This window comes from Colobus angolensis, unplaced genomic scaffold (assembly GCF_000951035.1).
Source record: "Colobus angolensis palliatus isolate OR3802 unplaced genomic scaffold, Cang.pa_1.0 Scaffold77, whole genome shotgun sequence".
Lineage (NCBI taxonomy): Eukaryota > Metazoa > Chordata > Mammalia > Primates > Cercopithecidae > Colobus > Colobus angolensis.
This window is the reverse complement of record NW_012121487.1, coordinates 2093590-2116441: the sequence shown is the minus strand read 5'-3', so window position 1 is coordinate 2116441 and position 22852 is coordinate 2093590. Positions and strand designations below refer to the sequence as shown.

Sequence of the window (22852 nt, the reverse complement as noted above, 5' to 3'; positions counted from 1 at the left end):
AGTAGAGACGGGGTTTCACAGTGTTAGCCAGGATGGTCTCGATCTCCTGACCTCGTGATCCGCCCGTCTCGGCCTCCCAAAGTGCTGGGATTTCCTCCACCTTTTTGAGACGGAGTCTTGCTCTGTCTCCCAGGCTGGAGTGCAATGTTGCGATCTCGGCTCAGAGCAACCTCTGCCTCCTGAGTTCAGGCGATTCTCCTGCCTCAGCCTCCTGAGTAGCTGGGATTACAGCGCCCGCCACCACGCTCAGCTAATTTTTGTATTTTTTAGTAGAGACGGGGTTTCATCAACTTGGCCAGGCTGGTCTTGAACTCCTGACCTCGTGATCCACCCGCTTTGCCCTTTTAATTGCTGGGATTACGGGCGTGAGCCACCGCGCCCGGCCCGATCTGCCTCTTAAGTACATAACGGCCCACACAGAACGTGTCCAACTCCCCTGCCCACGTTCCAATGTCCTCTCCCACATATCTCAGTGCCCCTTCCACATACCTCAGGACCCCACCCGCTTAGCTCCATTTCCTCCAGACGCCACCACCACGCGTCCCGGAGTGCCCCCTCCTAAAGCTCCCAGGAGTCCACCATGCTGTGCATTCCTCCCTCCCTGGCCACGGCAGTGACCCTTCTCTCCCGGGCCCTACCTCCCTCTCGCGGGCTCTCGCTGCCCCACTTAGGCAGCGCTGCCCTTACTCCTCTCCGCCAGGTCAGAAAGGCCCCTCAGCCGGCGCGGTCCAGCCTTGCAAGGCTCCTGGTGACCACTAGAGGGCGGGAGGAGCTCCTGGCCAGTGGTGGACAGTGGCAAGGAAGGACCCTAGGGTTCATCGGAGACCAGGTTTCCTCCCTTAAGTGGAAATTTCTTCCCCCACTCCCTTCTCAGGAGAATGCCAAGGAGGGAACCTAGGCTGCTGGAAAGTCCGGCTGGGGCGGGGACTGTGGGTTTCAGGGTAGAACTGCGTTTGGAACGGGACAGGGAGTGGTTAGAAGGGTGGGGCTATTCCGGGAAGTGGTGGGGGGAGGGAGCCCAAAACTAGCACCTAGTCCACTCATTATCCAGCCCTCTTACTTCTCGGCCCTGCTCTGCTTCAATTGACCCAAGGAGGGCGGGGAAGTGGAGTGGGAGACCTAGGGGTGGGCTTCCTGGCCTTGCTGTACAGAACCTCGACCTAGCAGGCTTTGTTCCCCATTCCCACCTTAGTTGTTGCCCTGGGGCTAAAACTAGAGCCCAGGGGCCCCAGGTTCCAGACTGCCCCTCCCCACTCCACCCTGGAGCCAGGAAGTGGTTGGTGAAAGGGGGAGGCCAGCTGGAGAACAAATGGGTAGTCAGGGGGTTGAGCGATTAGAGCCCTTGTAGCCTACCCAGGAATGGTTGGGGAGGAGGAGGAACAGGTAGGAGGTAGGGAAGGGGGAGGGGGCGGGGTTTTGTCACCTGGCACCTGCTCCAGCTGTGCCTAGGGCGGGCGGGCGGGCAGGGGGGAGGGGGGCCAGGGGTACCGGTATAAAGCAGCAGGCGCCTGTGCCCGTTCCACCTCTCAAGCAGCGCCTGCCTGAGTCTGTTCTGCCCTCTCCCCACCCAGTTCACCACCACCATGACACCGGGCACCCAGTCTCCTTTCTTCCTGCTCCTGATCCTCACAGTGCTTACAGGTGAGGGGCACAATGTGGGGAGTGGGCTGCCCTGCTTAGGTGGTCTTCGTGGCCTTTCTGTGGGTTTTGCTCCCTGGCAGATGGCACCATGAAAGGCAAGAATTGCAGACAGAGGCTGCCCTGTCTGTGCCAGAAGGAGGGAGAGGCTAAGGACAGGCTGAGAAGAGATGCCCCCAACCCTGAGAGTGGGTGCCAGGGGCAAGCAAATGTCCTGAAGAGAAGTCTAGGGGGAAGGGAGTAGGGAGAAGGAAGGCTTAAGAGGGGAGAAATGCAGGGGCCAGGAGCCGAGGCCTGTGGTCAGAGAGAAGGAGGCTGCTGCAAGGAAGGAGACAGCCAACCCAGGGGCTGCTGAGGCTGCCCACTCCCCAGTCCTCCTGGTATTATTTCTCTGGTGGCCAGAGCTTATATTTTCTTCTTGCTCTTATTTTTCTTCCAACCCAACCCTATTACTTTAACTTATCACAGCTGCAACGGCCCCTGAATCCACAACAGTTGTTATAGGTTTTGGTCATACAAGCTCTATCCCAGGCGGAGAAAAGGAGACTTCGGCTACCCAAAGAAGTTCAATGCCCATCTCTACTAAGAATGCTGTGAGTATGACCAGCAGTGTACTCTCCAGCCACAGCCCCGTTTCAGGCTCCTCCACCACTCAGGGACAGGACGTCACCCCAGCCCTGGACATGGAACCAGCCACAGGTTCGGCTATCACCTTGGGACGGGAAGTCACCTCGGCCCTGGACACCAGTGCAGCCCCAGGCTCCACCGCTCCCCCAGCCCATGATGTCACCTCGTTCCCGGACGCCAGTGCAGCCCCGGGCTCCACCACCCCCCCAGCCCACCATGTCACCTCGGCCCTGGACGCCAGTGCAGCCCCGGGCTCCACCGCGCCCCCAGCCCACCATGTCACCTCGTTCCTGGACGCCAGTGCAGCCCCGGGCTCCACCGCCCCCCCATCCCACGATGTCACCTCGTTCCTGGACGCCAGTGCAGCCCCGGGCTCCACCGCCCCCCCAGCCCACGATGTCACCTCGTTCCCGGACGCCAGTGCAGCCCCGGGCTCCACCGCCCCCCCATCCCACGATGTCACCTCGTTCCTGGACGCCAGTGCAGCCCCGGGCTCCACCGCCCCCCCAGCCCACGATGTCACCTCGTTCCCGGACGCCAGTGCAGCCCCGGGCTCCACCGCTCCCCCAGCCCACCATGTCACCTCGGCCCCGGACGCCAGTGCAGCCCCGGGCTCCACCGCGCCGCCAGCCCATGATGTCACCTTGGCCTCAGGCTCTGCATCAGGCTCAGCTTCCACTCTGGTGCACAACAGCACCTCTGCCAGGGCTACCACCACCCCAGCCAGCAAGAGCACTCCATTCTCAATTCCCAGCCACCACTCTGATACTCCTACCACCCTTGCCAGCCACAGCACCAAGACTGACACCAGTAGCACTCACCATAGCACAGTACCTCCTCTCACCTCCTCCAATCACAGCACTTCTCCCCAGTTGTCTATTGGGGTCTCTTTCTTTTTCCTGTCTTTTCACATTTCAAACCTTCAGTTTAATTCCTCTCTGGAAGATCCCAGCACCAACTACTACCAACAGCTACAGAGAGACATTTCTGAATTGGTGAGTATCAGCCTTTCCTTTCCCATGTTCCCCTGAAGCAGCCATCAGAACTGTCCACACCCTTTGCATCAAGCCTGAGTCCTTTCCCTCTCACCCCAGATTTTGCAGATTTTTAAACAAGGGGATTTTCTGGGCCTCTCCAATATTAAGTTCAGGTATAGTTCTGGGTGTGGACTCAGTGTGGTGGTTGGAGGGTGGGTGTTGGTCATGACTGTAAGGAGGGACTGGTGCACTCAAGGTTGGGGGAGAGTCCTGAGCCAGAACTGGGACCCGTGGCTGAAGTGCTCATTTCCCTATGACCAGGCCAGGATCTGTGGTGGTACAATTGACTCTGGTCTTCCGAGAAGGTACCACCAATGTCCACGACATGGAGACACAGTTCAATCAACGTAAAACGGAAGCAGCCTCTCGATATAACCTGATGATCTCAGACATCAGTGGTGAGGCTACTTCCCTGGCTGCAGCCCAGCACCATGCTGGGGCCCCTCTCCTTCCAGTGTCTGGTTCCCCACTCTTTCCTTAGTGCTGGCAGTTAGAGGGGCACCTCCTCTGGGAGACTGCCCTGACCACTGCTTTTCCTTTTAGTGCGTGATGTGCCATTTCCTTTCTCTGCCCAGTCCGGGGCTGGGGTGCCAGGCTGGGGCATTGCGCTCCTGGTGCTGGTCTGTGTTCTGGTTGTGCTGGCCATCGTCTATTTCATTGCCTTGGTGAGTGCAGTCCCTGGCCCTGATCAGTGCCCTCCCCGCCCCGCCGGTAGAAGGCACTCCGTGGTCTGCCATAACCTCCTATTTCCCCAGGCTGTCTGTCAGTGCCGCCAAAAGAACTACAGGCAGCTGGACATCTTTCCCGCCCGGGATGCCTACCATCCTATGAGCGAGTACCCCACCTACCACACCCATGGGCGCTATGTGCCCCCTGGCAGTACCAATCGTAGCCCCTATGAGGAGGTGAGATTGGGCCCCACAGGCCGGGGGAGGCAGAGGCTTTGGCTGGGCAAGGATTCTGAAGGGGGTACTTGGAAAACCCAAAGAGCTTGGAAGAGGTGAGAAGTGGCATGAAGTGAGCAGAGGAGGACCTGGCAAGGATGAGGGGCAGAGGTCAGAGGAGTTCTGGGGGACAGGCCTGGGAGGAGACCATGAAAGAAAGGGGCCCTCAAGAGGGAGTGGCCCCACTACCAGAATTCCTAAAAGAGCATTGGCTGTCCACATTCATGCTGGCTGGCCCTGGCTGAACTGGTGCCACCGCAGCAGTTTTGTTTTGTTTTGGTTTGTTTTTTTTGCACCCAGAGGCAAAATGGGTAGAGCACTATGCCCGGGGAGCCCTTCCTGAGGAGTCACAGGGGTGAGCCCCTGTGCCCCTAATCGTCTCCTAGGAATAGAGGGTAGACCGAGAAAGGCTGGTGTAGGGGGAGGTTTCCCAGGTAGAGGAAGAAGTGTCAGCAGACCAGGTGAGCTTGGGTGCCAGTGGGGTTCTTGGGAGCTTCAAGGAAGCAAGGAACCCTCCCTCCTTCCTCTCCTGGCTTTTCTCTGTGGGACCTAGTAAATAATTACTGCAGCCGCCTGAGGGTGGAAAACCACTCCAGGGTGGGGAGGAGAGAGGAGTTTATTTTTCTTGCTCCTATTTTCCTCCTCCTGGAGACCTCCCTCTCTCGGTTTTACAAAGACACAGATACATACACACGCGCGCACACACACACACCCCCCTACACACCTTCTTTGGCTGGAACAGCAGAGAATGGAGGGACAAGGCGGCTGATTAGAGCCAAGAAGAGGAAGTGAAGGAGAGCAGAGGGAGGAGGGCAGCCCTGTTTACAGTCACCGGCTGGTGGGGTGGCAGGTGCTCTCTCTGAATAAGCCCTTTGAGAGCTGGCCAGGACCATGGACTGATTACCCCAGCCTGGGGTGGCATCCAGGGGCTCTAGGAGGTACCTTCTGCTCCTCACCCTGGATCTCTTTTCTTTCCACCTAGGTCTCTGCAGGTAATGGTGGCAGCAGCCTCTCTTACACAAACCCAGCAGTGGCAGCCACTTCTGCCAACTTGTAGGGGCACGTCACCTACTGAGCTGAGTGGCCAGCCAGTGCCAGTCCACCCCACTCAGGTTCTTCAGGGCCAGAGCCCCTGCACCCTGTTTTGGGCTGGTGAGCTGGGAGTTCAGGTGGGCTGCTCACAGCCTTCCTCAGAGGCCCCACCAAGTTCTCGGACCCTTCTCGGTCTGTGGAAGCTCATGTGGGCCCTTGAGGGCTTATACCTGGGAAGTGTTGCAGTGGGGGCTCCCAGGAGGACTGGCCCAGAGAGCCCGGAGATAGCAGGGGACCTGAACAGGACTGAATAAAACGTGGCCTCGCGCTGCGCCAACTTCTGATCTTTCATCTGTGGCCCGTGGGCAGCAGGGCAGTCAGAATGTGTGTGAGAGGCCTGGGGGAGGAGACAGGGAGGCCAGGAGGCGGTAAGGAGTGGGTTTGTTTGAGAAGCAGGAGCTGTGAGGAGGAGGTGACGTTGGGATGTAGGGGTGGCCTGAGGAGCCACCTCTGGCTAACCCTGGCAGCACAAGCGGAAGGAGGAAACGAAACCCAGGCGGGTTTTGGAGGGCTAGCGTGACTGGGCTCCGAGACTGGGATCTGTGTGCCAGTGGCTCTCCCCTCTCCTCACCTGGCCCATGCCCTCCTTGCTCCCTGGCACAGTGCCCCCAGGTGGCTCTATTCTTAGCTGTCCGAGTGTGAAGTAAATCCTTGGGCAGTGATAACAGCCCAGAGTCAACAGGGTTGAGATAAGCGGAGGCTGGGTCAGATCCAGGCGCTGGCACCAGGCCCAGCCCCGTCCCTGAACCTGGCTGCCCCACCAGCCTGCTGCTCCTGGGGTGGGCTCCACAACACCCTGGGAATGGGGAAGTGGTTCTGGTTCCCTGATCCCTTTGAGCCCAGGCACATTGCCTGTCCCCTCAACCGCATTCCCCCAGGGCCTGGTGGTGCAGAGCAGGCCCAGATGCCCTGGTTGGGGCCTGCTGCCAGCAGCCAGAGAGCTATGTCTCCTGGCAGCTGTGGTGGGCTCAGGCAGGGCCAGGACATGTGTGGCAGGAGGTTTAGAGCGCCTAGCCTGGGGCCTTCCTCCCTCAGGCACCAGATCCTTTGGTTGCCCCTGCCCAGAACTACAGCCTAGCACCCTGCTCCCTCCCGCCCACCACACCCAGCACAGAAACTAACAGGAATGACTGTGCTCAGGGAAGGCAAAGATGTGCCTGGCATCACAGTTTATTATTTATAAACCATGACAATAACAGCTGTTGCTCAGCACAGGCCTAGCAGAGCCCACTGCAGGAGGATGGCAGTGGGCACCAGAGGCCTTGCCTGGCCAAACCCAGTGGGAACACCCAGACTCAGCTGGGTCCTCAAGGGAGACTTGGCACATTGGCGTGGGTGTGGGACAGGTAAAAGCATGCAAGAGGGAGAAGAGGGACATAAGGGGCATGCAGCTGTGGGGGGTTGGGACCCAAATAAATAAAGCAGGATGACAGGGTCCCCTTCCCGTCACCAGGAGTGCCTGGACAGCTTCCAGCCCCAAAGTCTGCCTGTCCCAAGGCTGTAGTTCTGCATCAACAGGGCAGGGAGCTTGGCAGGGCAAGGGCAGAGCTGGAGATCATGCCCAGTGTTTCAGGTGCCCGGCCCAATCAGCCTGGGGGGCACAGGACAGGGATGGAGAAGGGGCTTTCTCCATAGCTTCGGTAACATGCCAAAGGCAGGTCATAGGGCAGACTCGGGGGGGTGGGGGCCTGGCTAACAGGCAATAGAGAGAAAGGGGGCCATCCAGAGAGGTGGGCAGAAGAGAGCCCCTGGGTCAAGAGAAAACTGTGGGAAGACACAGACACGGGAGATGGGGCAGGGCCACATGGTAGGAGAGTTTAGGGGAGAATCTGCCAGGGGGCAACAACCCAGCGCCAAGAGGTTTGGGGGCCAGGGCCCAGGAGGACCCCAGGTCTGCATGAGGGGCCTGGAAGGCTCAGTCCAGCTTGGCGAAGCCCCCAATGGTGACTTTCCTCTCAGGCTTAGTGCCCACTGGTTCCTGGAGCTGTACTGCGCCACCCCCAATGAAGCAAAAGGCAGGGCACACAGGCCCTGAGCAGTCCAGGGGGCACTCCAAGAGCCCACGGAAGGACACAGCATCCAGGAAGGAAACCCGGCCCCGCTCGTAGTCCAGGCAGATGCCTAGGCGGGGCGGCAGGGGCACTGTGCAGCCTGCTGCAGGGCCGTCCCTCCCTGTCAGCCCTGCGTTTGAGCTTGCCCCCGACCCCAGCAGGATCTTCCCCATGCCAATGGTTAGGAAAGCAAAGGGCGGCGACGCCTCCACTGTGGCATCCTCGGCACCGCTGTCGTGCCCGCTGTCCGGGTCGTACCTGCAGAAGCGGGTGTTGGGGACGAGATTGTTGAGGGATGGAGTGACAGATGAGGTACCAGAGGGAGATGCTGGAAGGATGGAATGTTGAGGAGCGAGAAGTTGAAGGGATGGATTTCGGGTGTTGAGAAGAAAACGCTGAAGAGGCAGGGGTTAGAGTATAGGCTCAGGAGTTTGGGTTTGGTGGAAAGAGAGCACTGAGAGGAAAGCACATTGGCAAGAGGGGCTGGGGGGACGGAAAAGACATGGCATTGGTATAGCACGTGGAAAGGCGTCGAGAAAAATGGTGTTGGGGAAATCATGCTGGTGAGATGGTTCTGAGGATGAGAGGACATTGGAAGAATCCGAAATTAGTGACTAAGAAGAGAAAGGATGTTGGGAAGGTGGGTGTCGGGAGAGAGATGAGGGTGGATTGGTGTCACAAATGAAGGGTGTTAGAGGGATGCGGGGTCGGGGACAATGGGGTTTAGGAGGGGATTTGTGTTGGGGAGAAAGCATTTTGAAGAAATAAGGTGTTGGGGGATAGAGTGCTGGGGAGAAGGCTTAGGATGAAAAGCATTAGTGGGAGAGTTTTAAATAGGGAGTTGGGGAGAGGAGGGTTATGGAGGTGAGATGTTTAAGGGAAGATTTTTTTTTTTTTTGGAAGGAGTTTTGCTCTTGTCACGCAGGCTGGATGGAGTGCAATGACACAATCTTGGCTCACCGCAACCTCCACCTCCCAGGTTCAAGTGATTCTCCTGCCTCAGCCTCGCGAGTAGCTGGGGTTACAGGCATGTGCCACCACACCCAGCTAATTTTTTTGTATTTTTAGTAGAGATAGGGTTTCTCCATATTGGTCAAGCTGGTCTTGAACTCTCGACCTCCAGTGATTTGCCTGCCTCGGCCTCCCAAAGTGCTGGGTTTACAGGCGTGAGCCACTGTGCCCGGCTAAGGGAAGAATTTTAAGATATGGGTGAAGGAGGTCTTGGAGAGCAAAGGTTTTATGGAGAAGGGATGTTGGAAATGGAGTGTTAGGAAGAAAGGATACAGATGCTTGGAGAGATGGTGTGTTGGTCCAGAGTGGCAGATGGTTGGAAGGAAGCAGAGATGGCTCCCTCTTCTATCATCCCTTCCCCTGACCACACACCACGCTCTGAAAATCAGTCCTCAAAAGCCCTTTTGCTGAGCCCATGCCTCTCCTGGCCACAGGCCTCCCAGCCTGGCTTCCATGCTCCTACTACTTCCTCCTAATCCCCTCCCATCCCACCCTAGCAAGTCTGTGCTCCGCTTGCCACCCCTTCCGTGCCCCTCATTTCCACCAGGACCCCCATACTCCATCCCTTCCAGAGGGGTCTGACCTGGGGCTGATCACATCGGGGGCACCCTGGAAACTTTCTTGAAGCTTGCTCTCCAGCCCGACGCCCACCTTGACCAAGTAGGAGGCTGGGTCTACGGCGCAGGCCCAGTAGCTGCGGCCCTGGGTCACAGCCACGTCGCCCAGGACCACATCCACACTCAGGTGGCAGCCGGTCAGCAGCCGGTCAGCAGCCAGCAGCAGGGGCAGCCCTGGAACACTCCGTACTGCTCGCTGGTCCTTGCTGATGGCCAGCCGCTCTCGGCTTGCACCCCAGCGGCCGTCGAGGAAGAAGTGCAAGACTGGAAAGAGGGAGAGGGTTGAGATGGAGGAAGAACTTCAGGGACAAACACTGGCACTGGGGGCTGTGAGACTGCGGAACAGGGAACACATTGCAAGGGGCTTCAGTCACCAGGAACAGGCAGGGGGTTCAAGAGAAAAGGACATGGGAAATCGGAAAGGGAGGCATTCCAAATGGGCATGGGACCCCAGAGAGTTTCTGTGATGACGGTGGGCACAGAAGCCAGTGCTCTGGACCTGGCTGACTCATGGGGTTTCCTCCAACCCCTTACTTGTGGCCAGCCCTATGGACAGTTCCCACTATTCTGTTCTACCTGGTGACATTCCTATCACCATCAATCTATGCCTTCCAGCCCATACTCTGGGTTCACACCTGGCCCTTATACCCAGTCCCTACTTGGGTGGCAAGGCTTCCCTCTCATGCCCACCCCCTGGAGTTCAAACTATTTTCTAGTCACTTTAGTAACATTCTTGAGCCCTAACCATGAGCCAGACACTGTACTCAGACTTCCATGCATCGTCTCACACCAGCTGAATTTTTGTAACCCTATGAGGTAAGCATTATCATTTTTTAAAAATAATTTTTTTTGACACGGAGTCTCACACTGTTCCCCAGGCTGGAGTGCAGTGGCACAATCTCAGCTTACTGCAACCTCCGCCTTCCAGCTTCAAGCGATTCTCCTGCCTCAGCCTCCCAAGTAGCTGGGATTACAGGCACCTGCCACCACGCCCAGCTAATTATTTTTATTTTTAGTAGAGACGGGGTTTCACTATGTTGGCCAGGCTGATCTTGAACGCCTGACCTCATGATCCACCCGCCTCGGCCTCCCAAAGTGCTTGGATTACAGGCGTGAGGCACCATGCCCGGCCAAAAATAATTTTTTTTTACATATTTTATTTATTGATTGATTGATTGAGACAGAGTTTCACTCTTGTTGCCCAGGCTGGAGTGCAATGGCACAATCTCGGCTCACCGCAACCTCCGCCTCCCAGGTTCAAGTGATTCTCCTGCCTCAGCCTCCCAAGCAGCTGGGATTACAGGCATGTGCCACCACACCTGGCTACTTTTATATTTTTAGTAGGTTTCTCCATGTTGGTCAGGTTGGTCTCAAACTCCCAACCTCAGGTGATCCACCTGCCTTGGCCTCCCAAAGTGCCAGGATTACAGGTGGGAGCCACCTCGCCTGGCCTTTATTTATTTATTTATTTTTTCCGAGACGGCAGAGTCTTCCTCTGTCGTCCAGGCTGGAGTGCAGTGGTGCAATCTCGGCTCATTGCAACCTCCGCCTCCCAGGTTCAAGCGATTCTCTTGCCTCAGCCTCCCGAGTAGCTGGGATTGTAGGCATGCACCACCACGCCTGGCTAATTTTTGTATTCCTAGTAGAGATGGGGTTTCACCATGTTGGCCAGACTGGCCTTGAACTCTTGACCTTGTGATCCGCCCTCCTCGGCCTCCCAATGTGCTGGGATTCCAGGCGTGAGCTACCTCGCCTGGCCTATCTATTTTTTTTAGAGATCAGGTCTTGCTATGTTGGCCAGGTTGGTCTTGAACTCCTGGCCTCAAGCAATCCTCCCTTCTTGGCTTCCCAAAGTGCTAGGATTGCAGGTAAGAGCCACTGCACCTGGCTAGTATTATCATTATCCCTACAGAAAAGGACTCTGAAGTTCAGAGGGTGAAAAACTTGCCAGAAGCCACTCACACAGTTGGCAAGAGGTAGAGCTGGGATTTGAACCCGAGCAGTCTAGCTCCAGAGTTAGTGTGTGTGAGACCTACTATGTTATACGGCCTCTCTAGTGGCCACCCAAACCAACCGTCAGGGCCCGGGCCCTGGCATGCCCCATGCCCTTTGCACGACCACCTGTGCCTGCTCACTCACCAGGTGCTGGGGGCGTGTGCAGGTGCACATCTTCACTGTACTCGCCGTAGCCGGCCTTGTTGCAGCCGCGGACGCGCAACACGTACACAGAGCCCGTGTCGGGGTTCTCAAGCAGGGCACTGGTGCCTCTCACCTCCTCCCGCCGCTGCCAGCGGGTGGGGCCCGGCTGGGCAGGCACATCTGTGCGCCGGAACTCAACGGTATAGTGCCAGGCAGGTGGTGAGTGGGGTGGCAGCCGCCAGCACAGGAAGATCTGATCATAGGCAAAGGTGCGCTGGGTGTCAATGACGGGGGCCTCAGGCACTGTTGGAAGAGACAGCGGGGGTCAGTCAGGGCCTGGCCACTGGCCTGGCATGGAGGACAGGGACAGGCAGGAAAAGGGAAAGCAGCGGGAGCCGGGGGGGTGAGTGTGGGTGAGAGGGAGCTGGGGAAGGGCTCATCTCGGGACTGGGCACAGGAGAGGCAGGGCAGGGCCCAAAAGAGAACGAGGCTGGAAAGTGCTGGGCTGGGGGTGAGGACACCTGTGTGCTAGTCCTGGGCTGCTGCTACCTCACTCTGGCCTGGAATAAGTCACTTCCCCTTTCTGGGCCTCAGTTTCCTCCCCTGTCAAATAAGGGTATCAGATCAGGTAAGTTCTGGGGGCCCTTGCAGCTCAGACATTGTATGAGTTCAGAGGAGCCCCAGGGAGGGGCAGGCAAAGGCCACTGGAGCCCACAGGCAAGAGGGCGCCGAGCAGGAAGGAAGAGGACCAGGCTCAGAAGAGAGATGCAGGAGGCAGCGAGGTGGAAAGTGGGGACAACAGAGGGACAGAAAAGCTGAGGGCAGGGGTTGGAGGTCAAGGGAAAGGAAGTGCAAGGCCAGAGGGCAAGGGTCACAAGGACAAAAGGTCAGAAGGGCCAGGATTACGCAAGCGCCTGAAGAAGGCAGAAGAGAGACAGGGCATTGGTCCAGTGGAGAACCACGAGGTCGGGGCAAGGCAGGAAAGAGAAGGAAGCAATGAGTGATTGGCTGAGATGTGTGGGAGCAGCGGGGTGGGAAGGGGGCCCGGCGGCGGGCAGGGCCCCCGGGGCAGGGCCGCTGACTTGCCTGGGGTGCTCCGGAGCAGAGTCCGCGGTGGCCACAGCCTACAAACAAAGAGAGGGAGAAGCAGCGCTGAGCGCGGTAGGACGGTGTGGCAGGGTGGGCTGGGTGGGAGGAATGGCTGGCCAGGCCGGGCAGGAGGCCGGGGAGGTCCCCGGTGGGCACTGCCCCCCGGGCCCGCTGCTGGGGAGGAAGGGAAGAAGGCTCTGGTTGGGCATGGGGCCTGGCCATCTCCTTACCTCGCAGGAAGTTAAGCTCTGTCAGCAGCTTCATCTCACGTCCCACGTCGAGTTGGCAATGGCGGAAGGAGGAGCTGGCAGCTGGCCGGAACGTCTGGAGGGCTTCAGTAGCTCGGGCAATCCTGGGATGGGGGCAAGAAAAGGTCAGGCACTGCCATCTGGGCAGCCACCCTGTCCCTCAGTTCTGTCTTGCCTGCCCCTAGAGCCTTGGGAACTGCTTTGGGAGCTGGTATCAGTTTGGCCTCATGAAAATCCTCAGAACCCCAGTTTTCCACCTGGAAGTACTGTAGACATTGTCCTAGATGTTGGTCACACCCATGATGTCTCTGCCCCCCTAGGATCCCATGCCCCTGAGTACCTGTTGTGCAGCTGCTTGGCGGCTTGCACAAAGCAAGGCTGGTCTGTTTCCTTAAGTACTTCCTGGGCATAGCCCACCAGACCTGAGCCATCCAGCAGGCTCCGGTGCTCCTGGATCTGGGCGCTGAGACGGGCCAGCCGCTCCTGCTGGCATTCTTCAATGGCCTGAAGCAGCGATGCCCGCTTCTCCTCCAGCACAGCCCCCAGCCCCCGCACCAGCTGTGATACCTCCTCCTTGGCCTGCTGACCACTCACCTGCCCAGAGAGCAACACCCAAAGGATGCATGACTTACTATCTTCTTTTTGGAGGCAGCACTTGCACTGGTCATTTGTGCCAACCTTCCTGGATCCCCACATCATAATCCCTGCCCCTTAGTGACTCATCCAAATGAACAAGGCCATGGCTACCCTAATGTCCACTTTGACTGCACTAATTAATGTCCACTGGCATCTATGCCATCCTTAGTTGTCCATCCCCATGTCAGCCAGCTCAATCAACCTGGCAGAAGGTATCAGTCATCACCTCACTCTAGTACTGGGGATGTGTGCCATCCTCAGTAGGCACCTGAGCCTGAGAGCATCTGAGCTATGCATAGGATTTTTTGAGTGATGCGTGTGGGGTTTTTCGAGCTCTCTGCTGAGCTATAGCCACCCTGCTCCCCCTGCAGCCCAGGTACAGCTTGGTCTGGGGCACTGGTGTTCCTGCAAACCTGGTTTAACCAGAACCTGGACACCTCACGGGCTTCCTGAGCTAGCAACGAGTTGATTGGGTCATGACCATCCACACCCCCTTCCTGCCCCTACTCCCAGGCAGGGCCCAGGGCCCACCTCCGTGCCCTCCCTCACCTCGGTGTGCCTCACGGCCTCCTCCAGCTCACAGATCTGGGTCTGTACCGTGTCCTGGTTTCCCAGGATGTATGTCAGGCTCTTTGTCAGCTTGTCCTGAGGGGGAAGAAAGAGGTGGGCATCATGCCCAGCTCTGCAGAAGCCAGCAGTTGGGAGGAGGTGCAAGAGGGTAAGAGTGTGAGTTAGCACTAGGGTTGGATAAGGGGGTCCTTACCTTGAGGGCCTGGTAGGCACTGAGCACTGGTGTGATCTTGTGCCCACTGTGGGTGCGCCGCACCCGGCAGAGTTGACATACCAGCCGTTGGCATGTCTTGCAGTAGTGGGTCACCTCTTCCTTGTGGTCTGGGCACATAAGACCCTAGGGACACAAAGAACAATGTGATGGTCAGACAATGGTGTGGGTAAGGGTACTATGCTACCACTACAGCAGTTTGGTGCCCTCCCTCCACTGGCAAGATGGGAGTGGAGACATCTGTTGGTGGTGCTCCACAGTGCCACCTGGTGGTACATAGTGGCATCCAAGAGCGCCTTTCCTGCAGTTTCCGGGCGGTGCCCATTTCACCAGCATTGCACCTCCTTTCATCTCTCTCATTGCCATATGTGGTAATAACAGTAATAATGATGCCAATTAATCTTAGCCTGGTAGTTAATAATTAACCTTGTCCATCTTGTTTACTGCTGTATCTCCAACACCTAGAATAGCACCGTGCACATAGGTGCTCATTAAATATTTGTTCAGTGAGTGAATGCACACAGACCTTTTCAGTGTGCAGATAGTGAACAAACACTATCTCACACCTTCCTCTCAGCAACCCTTTAGGTATGGACATTGCAGGGCAGATACTACAATCCCCCTGTAGTAAATGAGATGGAGGCCCGAAGTTGTTGAATGATTTGTCCAGTGACTTTGTTACAGATAACAGAGGCAGGTGCTTAGCATTGAAAAACCCTTCCCACTTCCTTTTGGAAACCCACAATGCCAGGCACCCCCACCCACCTGCAGCAGCATGTCCCTCCCTCCCCAGGCCTTGGAAGGGCTGGCTCACCTTGGGGCGGAAGGAGAGGGTGGGCAGGGTGGGCTCATGCTGGGCTTTCTGCGTGCCCCAGGGGTGGAAGAGCTTGAAGCACTCATTGCAGAAGGTGGCACGGCACTCTGTGCAGCCCTTGGTGGCCTCTAGTGGTGGGGGCTTGCACAACTGGCACAGGATGGCGCCTCCCACACTCACACTCTGGCGGTACCGCTCCACCACACGTTCCAGGGTCAGGTTCCGGAAAAGCCCTGCCAGACCCCGCTCCCCAAGCTCCACATCACCTTGGCATGCTGGACACGGGAACATGATCACCTGGGGGTGCAAAGCACCTCGCTTCCTCCCAGGGTATGTCCCAAAGCCTGTGGGTGAACCAGGGAGGTAGAGGACGTGAGAGTTACAGCTGGCTGGGTGTGGGGAAGCCTGTTCAATTAAATTAGATTTTCATTGTGCCAGAGCTCAGCTCTCATTAGAGCCTGCGTAAGCAGTATCTCCACCCCCTAGAAAGACAGACAGATGCCCCTGACCAGTGATGGACTTCTTCCATCTTCCTGATGAATAGCTCAGCGTTCCCATCCCCACCCTACAGGCCCCAGTCCCACCTGACTTAAGCAGCCGGTCCAGGCGGTCTGGCTTGGGGAGAGTTCTGCGGGAGAGGCGGGGGCTGCGGGTGGAAGGGGTGGAGGCAGGAGAGGTGGGCTCAGAGCTGGGGTCCCCACCATGTCCTATGTAGCCCTGCTGGCCCAAGACCTCCCGGGCACAGGCCTGGCACACGTTGTGGGTACAGGGCAGCACTAGTGGCTGCTTGTACATCTCTTGACACACTGGGCACAGCAGTTCCTTCTCCATGTTCTTCATGCTGGTCTGTGGAGGGACCAGGAGGCTAGGTCAGCGCTTGGACACCTAGGCATACCTCAGCAGCCCCTTGGCTGCCCTTGGATACCCTAGGGGTCTGAGGAAGGAGCAAGACAAGCTACCTGCAGCTTTTCCCCAGCACCTGCCTTGGGCTGGTTCACAGACCTTCCCAGACCTCTGTCCCTTGCTTCTTTCCCCGCGGCAGAGCTAAAGGCCCAGAGGAGGGACGGTTGGACCTTGTGCCTGCTCCAGCCTCAAGCCCATCCCCATTTCTCCAGCTGCAGCAGCCCCAGCTGGCAGCCCCCTCACCTGCCTCCATCCCCCATCTGTGGGCAGCATGCCCCTGGCATTTTTCTCAAGGACACCGCCCATTCTGCAGCTCCATGCAGACCCCCTCTCCTTTCTCCAGCAGCACCCCCATGCCGTGATTCCCGATAGTCAGGCGAAGCTGGCACTCCATCCTGCTCGCTCCATACGTCCTCCTGCCGCGGCTCCTGCCTGCGGCCACTCCAGCCTCCATTCCCCATCCTTCACTTCCCCATCGTTCTCCTCCAATCCCTCTAACCAACCCATTCCCCTTCGCCCCCATCAGGCCCTCCCGCCCTCTCCCGCAGCGCAACCCGGTCAGCGGCACCCCCTTCTCCGAGCTAGTGGGGGAATCAAGAGCCCCGCCTACTCGCCCCCTCCCCACCGGAAGTCCCCTCCCCCTCTTGGTGGCGAGAGTGGGGGTCCTCAGGCTATGCCCCACCCCCACACCTCACCTTGGTCCCTCTCTTCGCAGCCATCCCGGTCAGGGGCGCAGCTGACACAAAGGAGGGAGGGACAAGGAGGGGGGGAGGAAGTGGTGGGGGGGAACACGGTTGGCACCGCCCCTGGGAGAGCCGGGCAAGGGTTGCCATGACAACCGCAGGCTCGGAAGCAGCCTTGAGTGGGGGTGCGTGGGGTGGGGTCTTGGGGAGGGGTCCAAATTGGGATCTGCACTGTGGGGCGGCTCCTACATCATCCCCCACCTGTCCTCAGTTTTCTTGGAAAATATCCAAGCTCACACTTCCCCTCCTCATAACAGCGCCTTTCCCCTGAAGCCCCAGCCCCGGTGCACTGCTGGAGGCCACCCCAGCCCATCCGCTGCGTCTGGGCTGCTCCTAGCTCCTCCTCACGCCCCAGCACACCGATGCCTTCAAGGCACTCACCTCCGGGCTGCTCCCGGGATTACCCTCTCATACCTGCATCACGACCCTCCCAGCCGTTTCTGCCATCGCTAGCCCCCTGTCTACATCCCAGCATCTTCCTGGATCCCCACCTGTTCCAGGTCCCAGCTTGCCACAGAACCCTATACGCCCCCTCCCCTTCCCTCGACCCCACCTTAACTCACACTGATGCGGACCAGTGCGTCCATGATGGAAGTGAAGGTCTGCATATCCTCACCCTCTGCCATGGCCCTACCGTGCCCGCCCGCCCCTGGGTGCCCGATCCCGGCTGCGGCTGCGAACCCTGGGCTTAATGCAGGAACCCAGTGGGGGTGTGAGGAGGGCTGGGGGGTGAGGTGTCACTGCGCATGCTCCAGGGACCAGCCTCGAACAGTGCCCGTCGGGGTAGGGGGTGGGAAATAGTTCTCCCCACGTGGTTCTCGAAAGCCGGTCGGGGGGGTTGGGGAATATGGAAAGATATTTGAGGGGGGAGCCATTTCTTATATTCTCGTTTTTCATTGGCTCCTAATTTTACTCATATAAAGCGGGGGATTAGTTTCGGAGGAAAATGGGTTCCTGGTTGGGAGCACTAAATTTTGGGTTGAGAGATGTTGAGGCAAGGGTCATGGGGCAGGGAGGTTTGAGGAACGTGCACTAGAGATGACAGAAATGGCAAAGAAGACAGAGATGGGAGAGATGCCACAGGCATGGGCCCAATGACTTAAAGAGATAAGTGCAGCTTGTACAGAGTGGCAGCGGACGCACCAGGTATGAGGAAAGCCTGGGGACCAGGGCGGTGGCCGAGGATGCCCCCTCGACGCATTATTTCCTCCCCGTCGCAAGAGGGCGCTGCGACCAGGCACTGAGAAGACGAAAGAGAAGAACGCGGGGAGTAGCAAGTCCGCGTTAAGCGCTAACGCATGCGCATAGCTAATCGCACCCGCCTCAGCTTCCCTTTCTTGGCCAGAGGCGCCGGTTGGACTCACGGGAGGGGCATGATGGGTAACGGGATTGGTGGGGTCCCCAGGAAGTGCTAGAGGGGGTCGGGGTTTGGGTGGAAAAGCTTTCCTTGTCCTCTCCCGGCAGAGCTGACGTGTCCTGGTTTCCACGGGGAGCGGGCATTTCCACTGGACGGGAGGGTTCGGGGTGTCAGGGGCTGGGGAATACCTAGGGGTTGCCGCGCGGTGTGGGGAGTTGGGGCATGTGGCTGCAGTCCCGGGAGTTCTTGGAGGGGGTCGGCCCACCGAGCTTCTGGACCGGCCGATCTGCCCGTAGCTTGCCGGAGGGAGGGCGGAACCTGACTCTCCGTCCCTTCTCCCATCCCCTCTAGTGGTAGGTACAGGCACCTCGCTGGCGCTCTCCTCCCTCCTGTCCCTGCTGCTCTTCGCTGGGATGCAGATGTACAGCCGTCAGCTGGCCTCCACCGAGTGGCTCACCATCCAGGGCGGCCTGCTTGGCTCAGGTCTCTTCGTGTTCTCGCTCACTGTATCCTCCCTGCGGTTGGAGGGGGCGGGCCACGTAGGCATGTGCCCTTCCCCTTCCCCACACAGCTCTGCCCCAGTTGCACGCCCTGCTCCTTAACTCCCTCAACCAGGCCTTCAATAATCTGGAGAATCTTGTCTTTGGCAAAGGATTCCAAGCAAAGATCTTCCCTGAGAGTAAGTGAATATTGGAGCTTGAGTGTTTGAACTTTCTCCTCTTTAACCTCCTGAAACATGATATTGAATTTCCAGATGCTTAGGTATTAAAGGTTGTTAAGGAGAAATATATTTACTAAAGCTGTCTGAAGACAGATGACGCTTTTCGATTCTGCATCTTGTATAGCTCCTGGAGTTGGAGCTGGAAGAGAAAGCCTTTGAAAGCAAGAAACTTTGGTACCTTCTGGCCAGCTCCCAGGGAAGGTTTGAGGGGAACAGGCAAATTTGGGCTGATGTTTTGCATCTATTCGCTAGGAGGTGGTCCTTGGTCCCACCAGAAGAAGCAGCAGGACCAAATTCACTGTGGAGTTCTGATGTGAAATTGACTCAGTATTAGAGAATTCTACTTATTTGAGGAGATTGTGAAGCGTCTAAATACTAGAGGCACCAAATTTCCATGGCAGCAGGAATCCTGACCAAATCAGAATAACTGTTAGATTATTTCCTGTTTGGAATAATTCTTGTTCAATTGCTCATGTGATCAAGAATTGATTAAGTTATTTATGGAGAATTAAGTTTATAAAGCAAATTAAGCATCAAGACCAGATTACTTAACGAATGCCACGTGCTCAGAAATTCACAGCAGATGCAATCTCATGTAAAGGCTTCATCTGGCAAAACAAAGATCTATCACAGTTGCCCTTAATCTTTTCTTTTCTTTTTGTTTTTTTGAGACAAGGTTTTACTCTGTCACCCAGGCTGGAGTGCAGTGATGTGATCATGGCTCACTGCAGTCTTGACCTGGACTCAAGCAATCTTCCCACCTCAGTCTTTTATCAGTAGCTGGGACTACCAGTGAGTGCCACCATACCCAGCTACTGTTTTAAGTTTTTGTAGAGATGGGGTTTCACCATATTGCCCAGGCTGGTCTCGAACTCCTGGGCTCAAGTGATCCTCCTGTTTCAGCCTCCCAGAGTGCTGGAATTACAGGTGTGAGCCACTGGGCCTGGCTGCCCTCATTTCTTTGCCCCACTCTAGGACTTGCTTTCTCCGCATAGCCCTTTCACAGGCTTCAGAGTTCCTTCCATCCAGTAGCCCTGGGACTTCTCTCTGTTAGATTTTGTTTCCATATATATTATCTTCACTTGCTTCTTTTTTTTTTTGAGACGGAGTCTCGCTGTGTCACCTCTGCTGGAGTACAGTGGTGTGAACTCAGCTCACTGCAGCCTTTGCCTCCTGGGTTCAAGCTATCCTCCCACCTCAGCCTCCCAAGTAGCTGGGATTACAGGCATGCGCCACCATACCTGGCTAATTTTTGTATTTTTGGTAGAGACAGGCTTTCACCATGTTGGTCAGACTGGTCTTGAACTCCTGATGACAGGTGATCCACCCACCTTGGCCTCCCAAAGTCCTGGGATTACAGGTGTGAGCCATCGTGCCTGGCTTTTCAGTTGCTTCTGAAAGAAACCGTTGGCTGGGTGGGATGGCACATGCCTGTAATCCTAGCACTTTGGGAGGTGGAGGCTGGCAGAGCGCTTGGGCCCAGGAATTCAAGACCAGCCTGGGCAACAGAGAGAGACCCTGTCTCTACAAAAAATACAAAAATTAGCCGGGCATGGTGGTGCGCACCTATAGTCCCAGGTACTTGGGAAGCTGAGGTGGGAGGATCGCTTGAGCCCAGGAGGTCAAGGCTGCAGTGAGCTGAAACTGCACCACTGCACTCCAGCCTGGGTGACAGAGTGAGATTCTGCCTCAAAAATTAAAAAAAAGAAAAAGAAAAAAGATGCCATTGTGGTGGGGCAAAGCTCTTGGCCCACTTCGCCTTCTCTGCCCTCTCCACTTGGGCAGGTGCAACCCTGTGTGTCCTTGCTTTTGTCCTCTCATCTACTCTCCCATCATATTCCAGGTAACCTAAAATCCTTTCCTGCCCCCATGAACAAGTGAATCCAAGCACTCTGCCCTCCAACCTGTGTCCAGGGAGCAAGGCCTTCAACTTCCACCACTGGTCACCCAGCTTAATGAATTGACTCTCATTGTCTGGCTTCTGTTGGAAAGGGCTTAACTGGGTTCCCCAAATGGGAACACATCTTGCCCTTCAGACTCTGTTGTCCATCACCTTTCCTTTTCCCTTTTATGGGAGGAAAGCCAGGATAGGGAAGTTACATGAGATTTGGGGCAGAGCTGATTAAAAAAAAAAGCATACATCTACATCCATGTTCTTTTTTTTTTTTTTTTTTCTTTGAGACAGGGTCTCACTCTGTTACTCAGGCTGGAGTGCAGTGGTGCAATCATAGCTCACTGCAGCTTTGAACTTCGTGGCTCAAGGGTTCCTCCCACCTCAGCCTCCTGAGTAGCTGGGACTACAGGCATGTGTACCAGTGTACTACCATGCCTGGCTAATTTTTTTTTAATTCAATTTTTTTTTTTTTTTTTGAGGCGGAGTCTCGCTCTGTCACCCAGGCTGGAGTGCAGTGGCCGGATCTCAGCTCACTGCAAGCTCCGTCTCCTGGGTTCACGCCATTCTCCTGCCTCAGCCTCCTGAGTAGCTGGGACTACAGGCGCCCGCCATCTCGCCCGGCTAGTTTTTTGTATTTTAGTAGAGACGGGGTTTCACTGTGTTAGCCAGGATGGTCTCAATCTCCTGACTTTGTGATCTGCCCGTCTCGGCCTCCCAAAGTGCTGGGATTACGGGCTTGAGCCATCGCGCCCGGCCTTTTTTTTTTTTTTTTTTAAGAGATGGGTCTCATTTTGTTGTTCAGGCTGGTCTCAAACTCCTGGCTCAAGTGATCTGCCCACCTCAGCCTCCCAAAGTGTTGGGATTCCAGGTGTGAGCCACCGCACTCAACCTCCTACCTCCATGTTCTGGGTATCATTAGGGTCATCTGAATCCTCCTGCTGTTGTCATGCATACCGTTCTAAGCAGGTTCCCCAGGATTCAGAGATCCCCGGATTTCTCCTGGACTCCACATGCGGATGCCTAATATTTCCATTCTGACCGTTGCCCTCCTTGTTTCTTCTTGCCTCCCTAGTTCTCCTGTGCCTCCTGTTGGCTCTCTTTGCATCTGGTCTCATCCACCGAGTCTGTGTCACCACCTGGTATGTTCCTGACAGCTGGGTAAGGGGTGTAGCATTCTGTTCTTTGGCACTGGATTCTACTCTGATGGTGCCAGACTTTTTCCTTCCACAGCTACCTCTCCCTCTGTTCTCCCTCTTTTGTCCTTCCCCATTTTCCTAAACTTGAACTTGGATTCTTTCCCTGATGCTAGTGTTTTCCCTAGGAGGCACCGGGCTGGCAGCATGCCCACTGGTGCCGTGAGCTTTCTGTCTTCACCATATAGCTTCATCTTCTCCATGGTTGGTCTGTACTACATCAACAAGATCTCCTCCACCCTGTACCAGGCAGCAGCTCCAGTCCTCACACCAGCCAAGGTCACAGGCAAGAGCAAGAAGAGAAATTGACCCTGAATATTCAATAAAGTAGATTCTTTGTAGCTCTGTGAGTTGTGATATGTTGTAGACCTCATCTACCAGTGCCCAGCTTAGGTGTACAGAATGTTAAGACATTTGGGCACCTTCTGTTTTCAGACCTTGGGAATGGTGAGGCTTTCCTTCCTCCCACATTCATTTTTACCAATTACCTGTTGAATACCGTCAGTGCTGCTGGAATGGCATATACTTGTGTGAGTCTTATCATGGAAGAAGAGTGCATGAATGTTCTGCAGTCATGATCTTTGGGGAAAGGGGTAAAGGCTGCAATGCAGGAAGGCCGGCCTGTCAGTACCAGAAGGGATCTTGGAGCAAAAGAGTAAAGGAAGGAAAGGTCCCGTACACCTATACTGTTTCATGGGGTTCCACGTGGTATCTTTGCCACTCCAGCTCCCTGCCTTGAGCAAATGAGCCCCCTGCTACAAGTGCATAGATGGGACTTCTCTCCTGATGCTGTCCCTGGGACCTATCTGTTCTACTCCAGAATGAACATATGTCTGTGTTTAGAAAGACTCCCCAGGTGGTCAGCTGCTCCTTGCCTGTTTGTTCTGGTGCCTTCATTTTTTTCTCTGTCTTGTAGCCAAGACACTGGGAACTTCCTAAGTTGTAGTGAAGTATATAAAACAATAGGAGCAAGGACATCAACTTCCGAGCCAACCTTGATGCAAATGCAGGTGGCTACTTGCACCCTGCCCTGTCTGTGCTCTGTCATGAGGAACAACTCTGTGCAGAGTGCCTGTCCTAGGTGCCCTCCCTTGTGCTGAATGATGTGGGTTTTAAGGTACACACCTCGTCTTGGTCAGTTTTGTCTTTTCCAGAGCCTGATAATGGACAATAAAGACTGGTGGGTTGGGCCAGCCGCAGTGGCTCAAGCCAGAAATCCCAGCACTTTGGGAGGCCGAGGTGGGTGGATCACTTGAGGTCAGGAGTTTGAGACTAACCTGGCCAACATGGGGAACCCCATCTCTACGAAAAATACAA

General features: G+C 56.2%; 3 protein-coding genes across 38 annotated transcripts; 2 read left to right on the top strand and 1 right to left on the bottom strand.

The window, feature by feature from the left end:
* The first annotated feature begins 1520 nt into the window (after positions 1 to 1520).
* MUC1 (mucin 1, cell surface associated) lies at positions 1521 to 5615 on the top strand. 28 transcript variants are annotated; one of them, XM_011928294.1, is made up of 8 exons: positions 1521 to 1641; positions 2170 to 2231; positions 3192 to 3260; positions 3360 to 3415; positions 3564 to 3700; positions 3846 to 3967; positions 4058 to 4207; positions 5229 to 5615. In XM_011928294.1, the coding sequence occupies exons 1-8, from the start codon at positions 1584 to 1586 to the stop codon at positions 5301 to 5303; spliced, it is 729 nt and encodes a 242-aa protein (XP_011783684.1). In that variant the 5' UTR covers positions 1521 to 1583; the 3' UTR covers positions 5304 to 5615. The 28 variants fall into 28 exon arrangements, with proteins under 28 accessions (XP_011783684.1, XP_011783683.1, XP_011783678.1 ...); XM_011928293.1 differs by having other exon boundaries at positions 2143 to 2231; XM_011928288.1 differs by having other exon boundaries at positions 2143 to 2231; positions 3138 to 3260.
* Positions 5616 to 6473: 858 nt separating this feature from the next.
* TRIM46 (tripartite motif containing 46) lies at positions 6474 to 17176 on the bottom strand. 7 transcript variants are annotated; one of them, XM_011928273.1, is made up of 11 exons: positions 16934 to 17176; positions 16323 to 16363; positions 15309 to 15570; positions 14725 to 15068; positions 13893 to 14036; positions 13697 to 13774; positions 12834 to 13018; positions 12476 to 12597; positions 11157 to 11459; positions 8984 to 9281; positions 6474 to 7647 (listed from the first exon to the last, which is right to left on the bottom strand). In XM_011928273.1, the coding sequence occupies exons 2-11, from the start codon at positions 16344 to 16346 to the stop codon at positions 7254 to 7256; spliced, it is 2154 nt and encodes a 717-aa protein (XP_011783663.1). In that variant the 5' UTR covers positions 16347 to 16363; positions 16934 to 17176; the 3' UTR covers positions 6474 to 7253. The 7 variants fall into 7 exon arrangements, with proteins under 7 accessions (XP_011783663.1, XP_011783661.1, XP_011783659.1 ...); XM_011928271.1 differs by lacking the exon at positions 16323 to 16363 and having other exon boundaries at positions 12834 to 13087; positions 13679 to 13774; positions 16924 to 17176; XM_011928269.1 differs by lacking the exon at positions 16323 to 16363 and having other exon boundaries at positions 12834 to 13087; positions 13679 to 13774.
* A 459-nt stretch (positions 17177 to 17635) lies between these two features.
* Positions 17636 to 21876, top strand: KRTCAP2 (keratinocyte associated protein 2). Of its 3 annotated transcripts, none has more exons than XM_011928278.1 (5): positions 17636 to 17750; positions 18079 to 18233; positions 18343 to 18406; positions 21415 to 21481; positions 21724 to 21876. In XM_011928278.1, the coding sequence occupies exons 1-5, from the start codon at positions 17669 to 17671 to the stop codon at positions 21842 to 21844; spliced, it is 489 nt and encodes a 162-aa protein (XP_011783668.1). In that variant the 5' UTR covers positions 17636 to 17668; the 3' UTR covers positions 21845 to 21876. The 3 variants fall into 3 exon arrangements, with proteins under 3 accessions (XP_011783668.1, XP_011783667.1, XP_011783669.1); XM_011928277.1 differs by having other exon boundaries at positions 17657 to 17750; positions 21415 to 21485; XM_011928279.1 differs by having other exon boundaries at positions 17716 to 17762.
* The last annotated feature ends 976 nt before the right edge of the window (positions 21877 to 22852 follow it).

Coding starts and splice junctions, on each gene's coding strand:
- MUC1 (XM_011928280.1), top strand. CDS start 1,584: ATGACACCGGGCACCCAGTCTCCTTTCTTCCTGCTCCTGATCCTCACA. Junction 1,642..2,106: donor GATCCTCACAGTGCTTACAG/GTGAGGGGCACA, acceptor AACTTATCACAG/CTGCAACGGCCCCTGAATCC. Junction 3,968..4,057: donor TCGTCTATTTCATTGCCTTG/GTGAGTGCAGTC, acceptor CTATTTCCCCAG/GCTGTCTGTCAGTGCCGCCA.
- TRIM46 (XM_011928269.1), bottom strand. CDS start 16,996: ATGGCAGAGGGTGAGGATATGCAGACCTTCACTTCCATCATGGACGCA. Junction 13,088..13,678: donor AGGCCGTGAGGCACACCGAG/GTGAGGGAGGGC, acceptor CTCTCTGGGCAG/GTGAGTGGTCAGCAGGCCAA. Junction 7,648..8,983: donor CCCGATGTGATCAGCCCCAG/GTCAGACCCCTC, acceptor CCGCTTCTGCAG/GTACGACCCGGACAGCGGGC.
- KRTCAP2 (XM_011928277.1), top strand. CDS start 17,669: ATGCGCATAGCTAATCGCACCCGCCTCAGCTTCCCTTTCTTGGCCAGA. Junction 18,234..18,342: donor TCTTCGTGTTCTCGCTCACT/GTATCCTCCCTG, acceptor TCCCTCAACCAG/GCCTTCAATAATCTGGAGAA. Junction 18,407..21,414: donor AGCAAAGATCTTCCCTGAGA/GTAAGTGAATAT, acceptor TTGCCTCCCTAG/TTCTCCTGTGCCTCCTGTTG.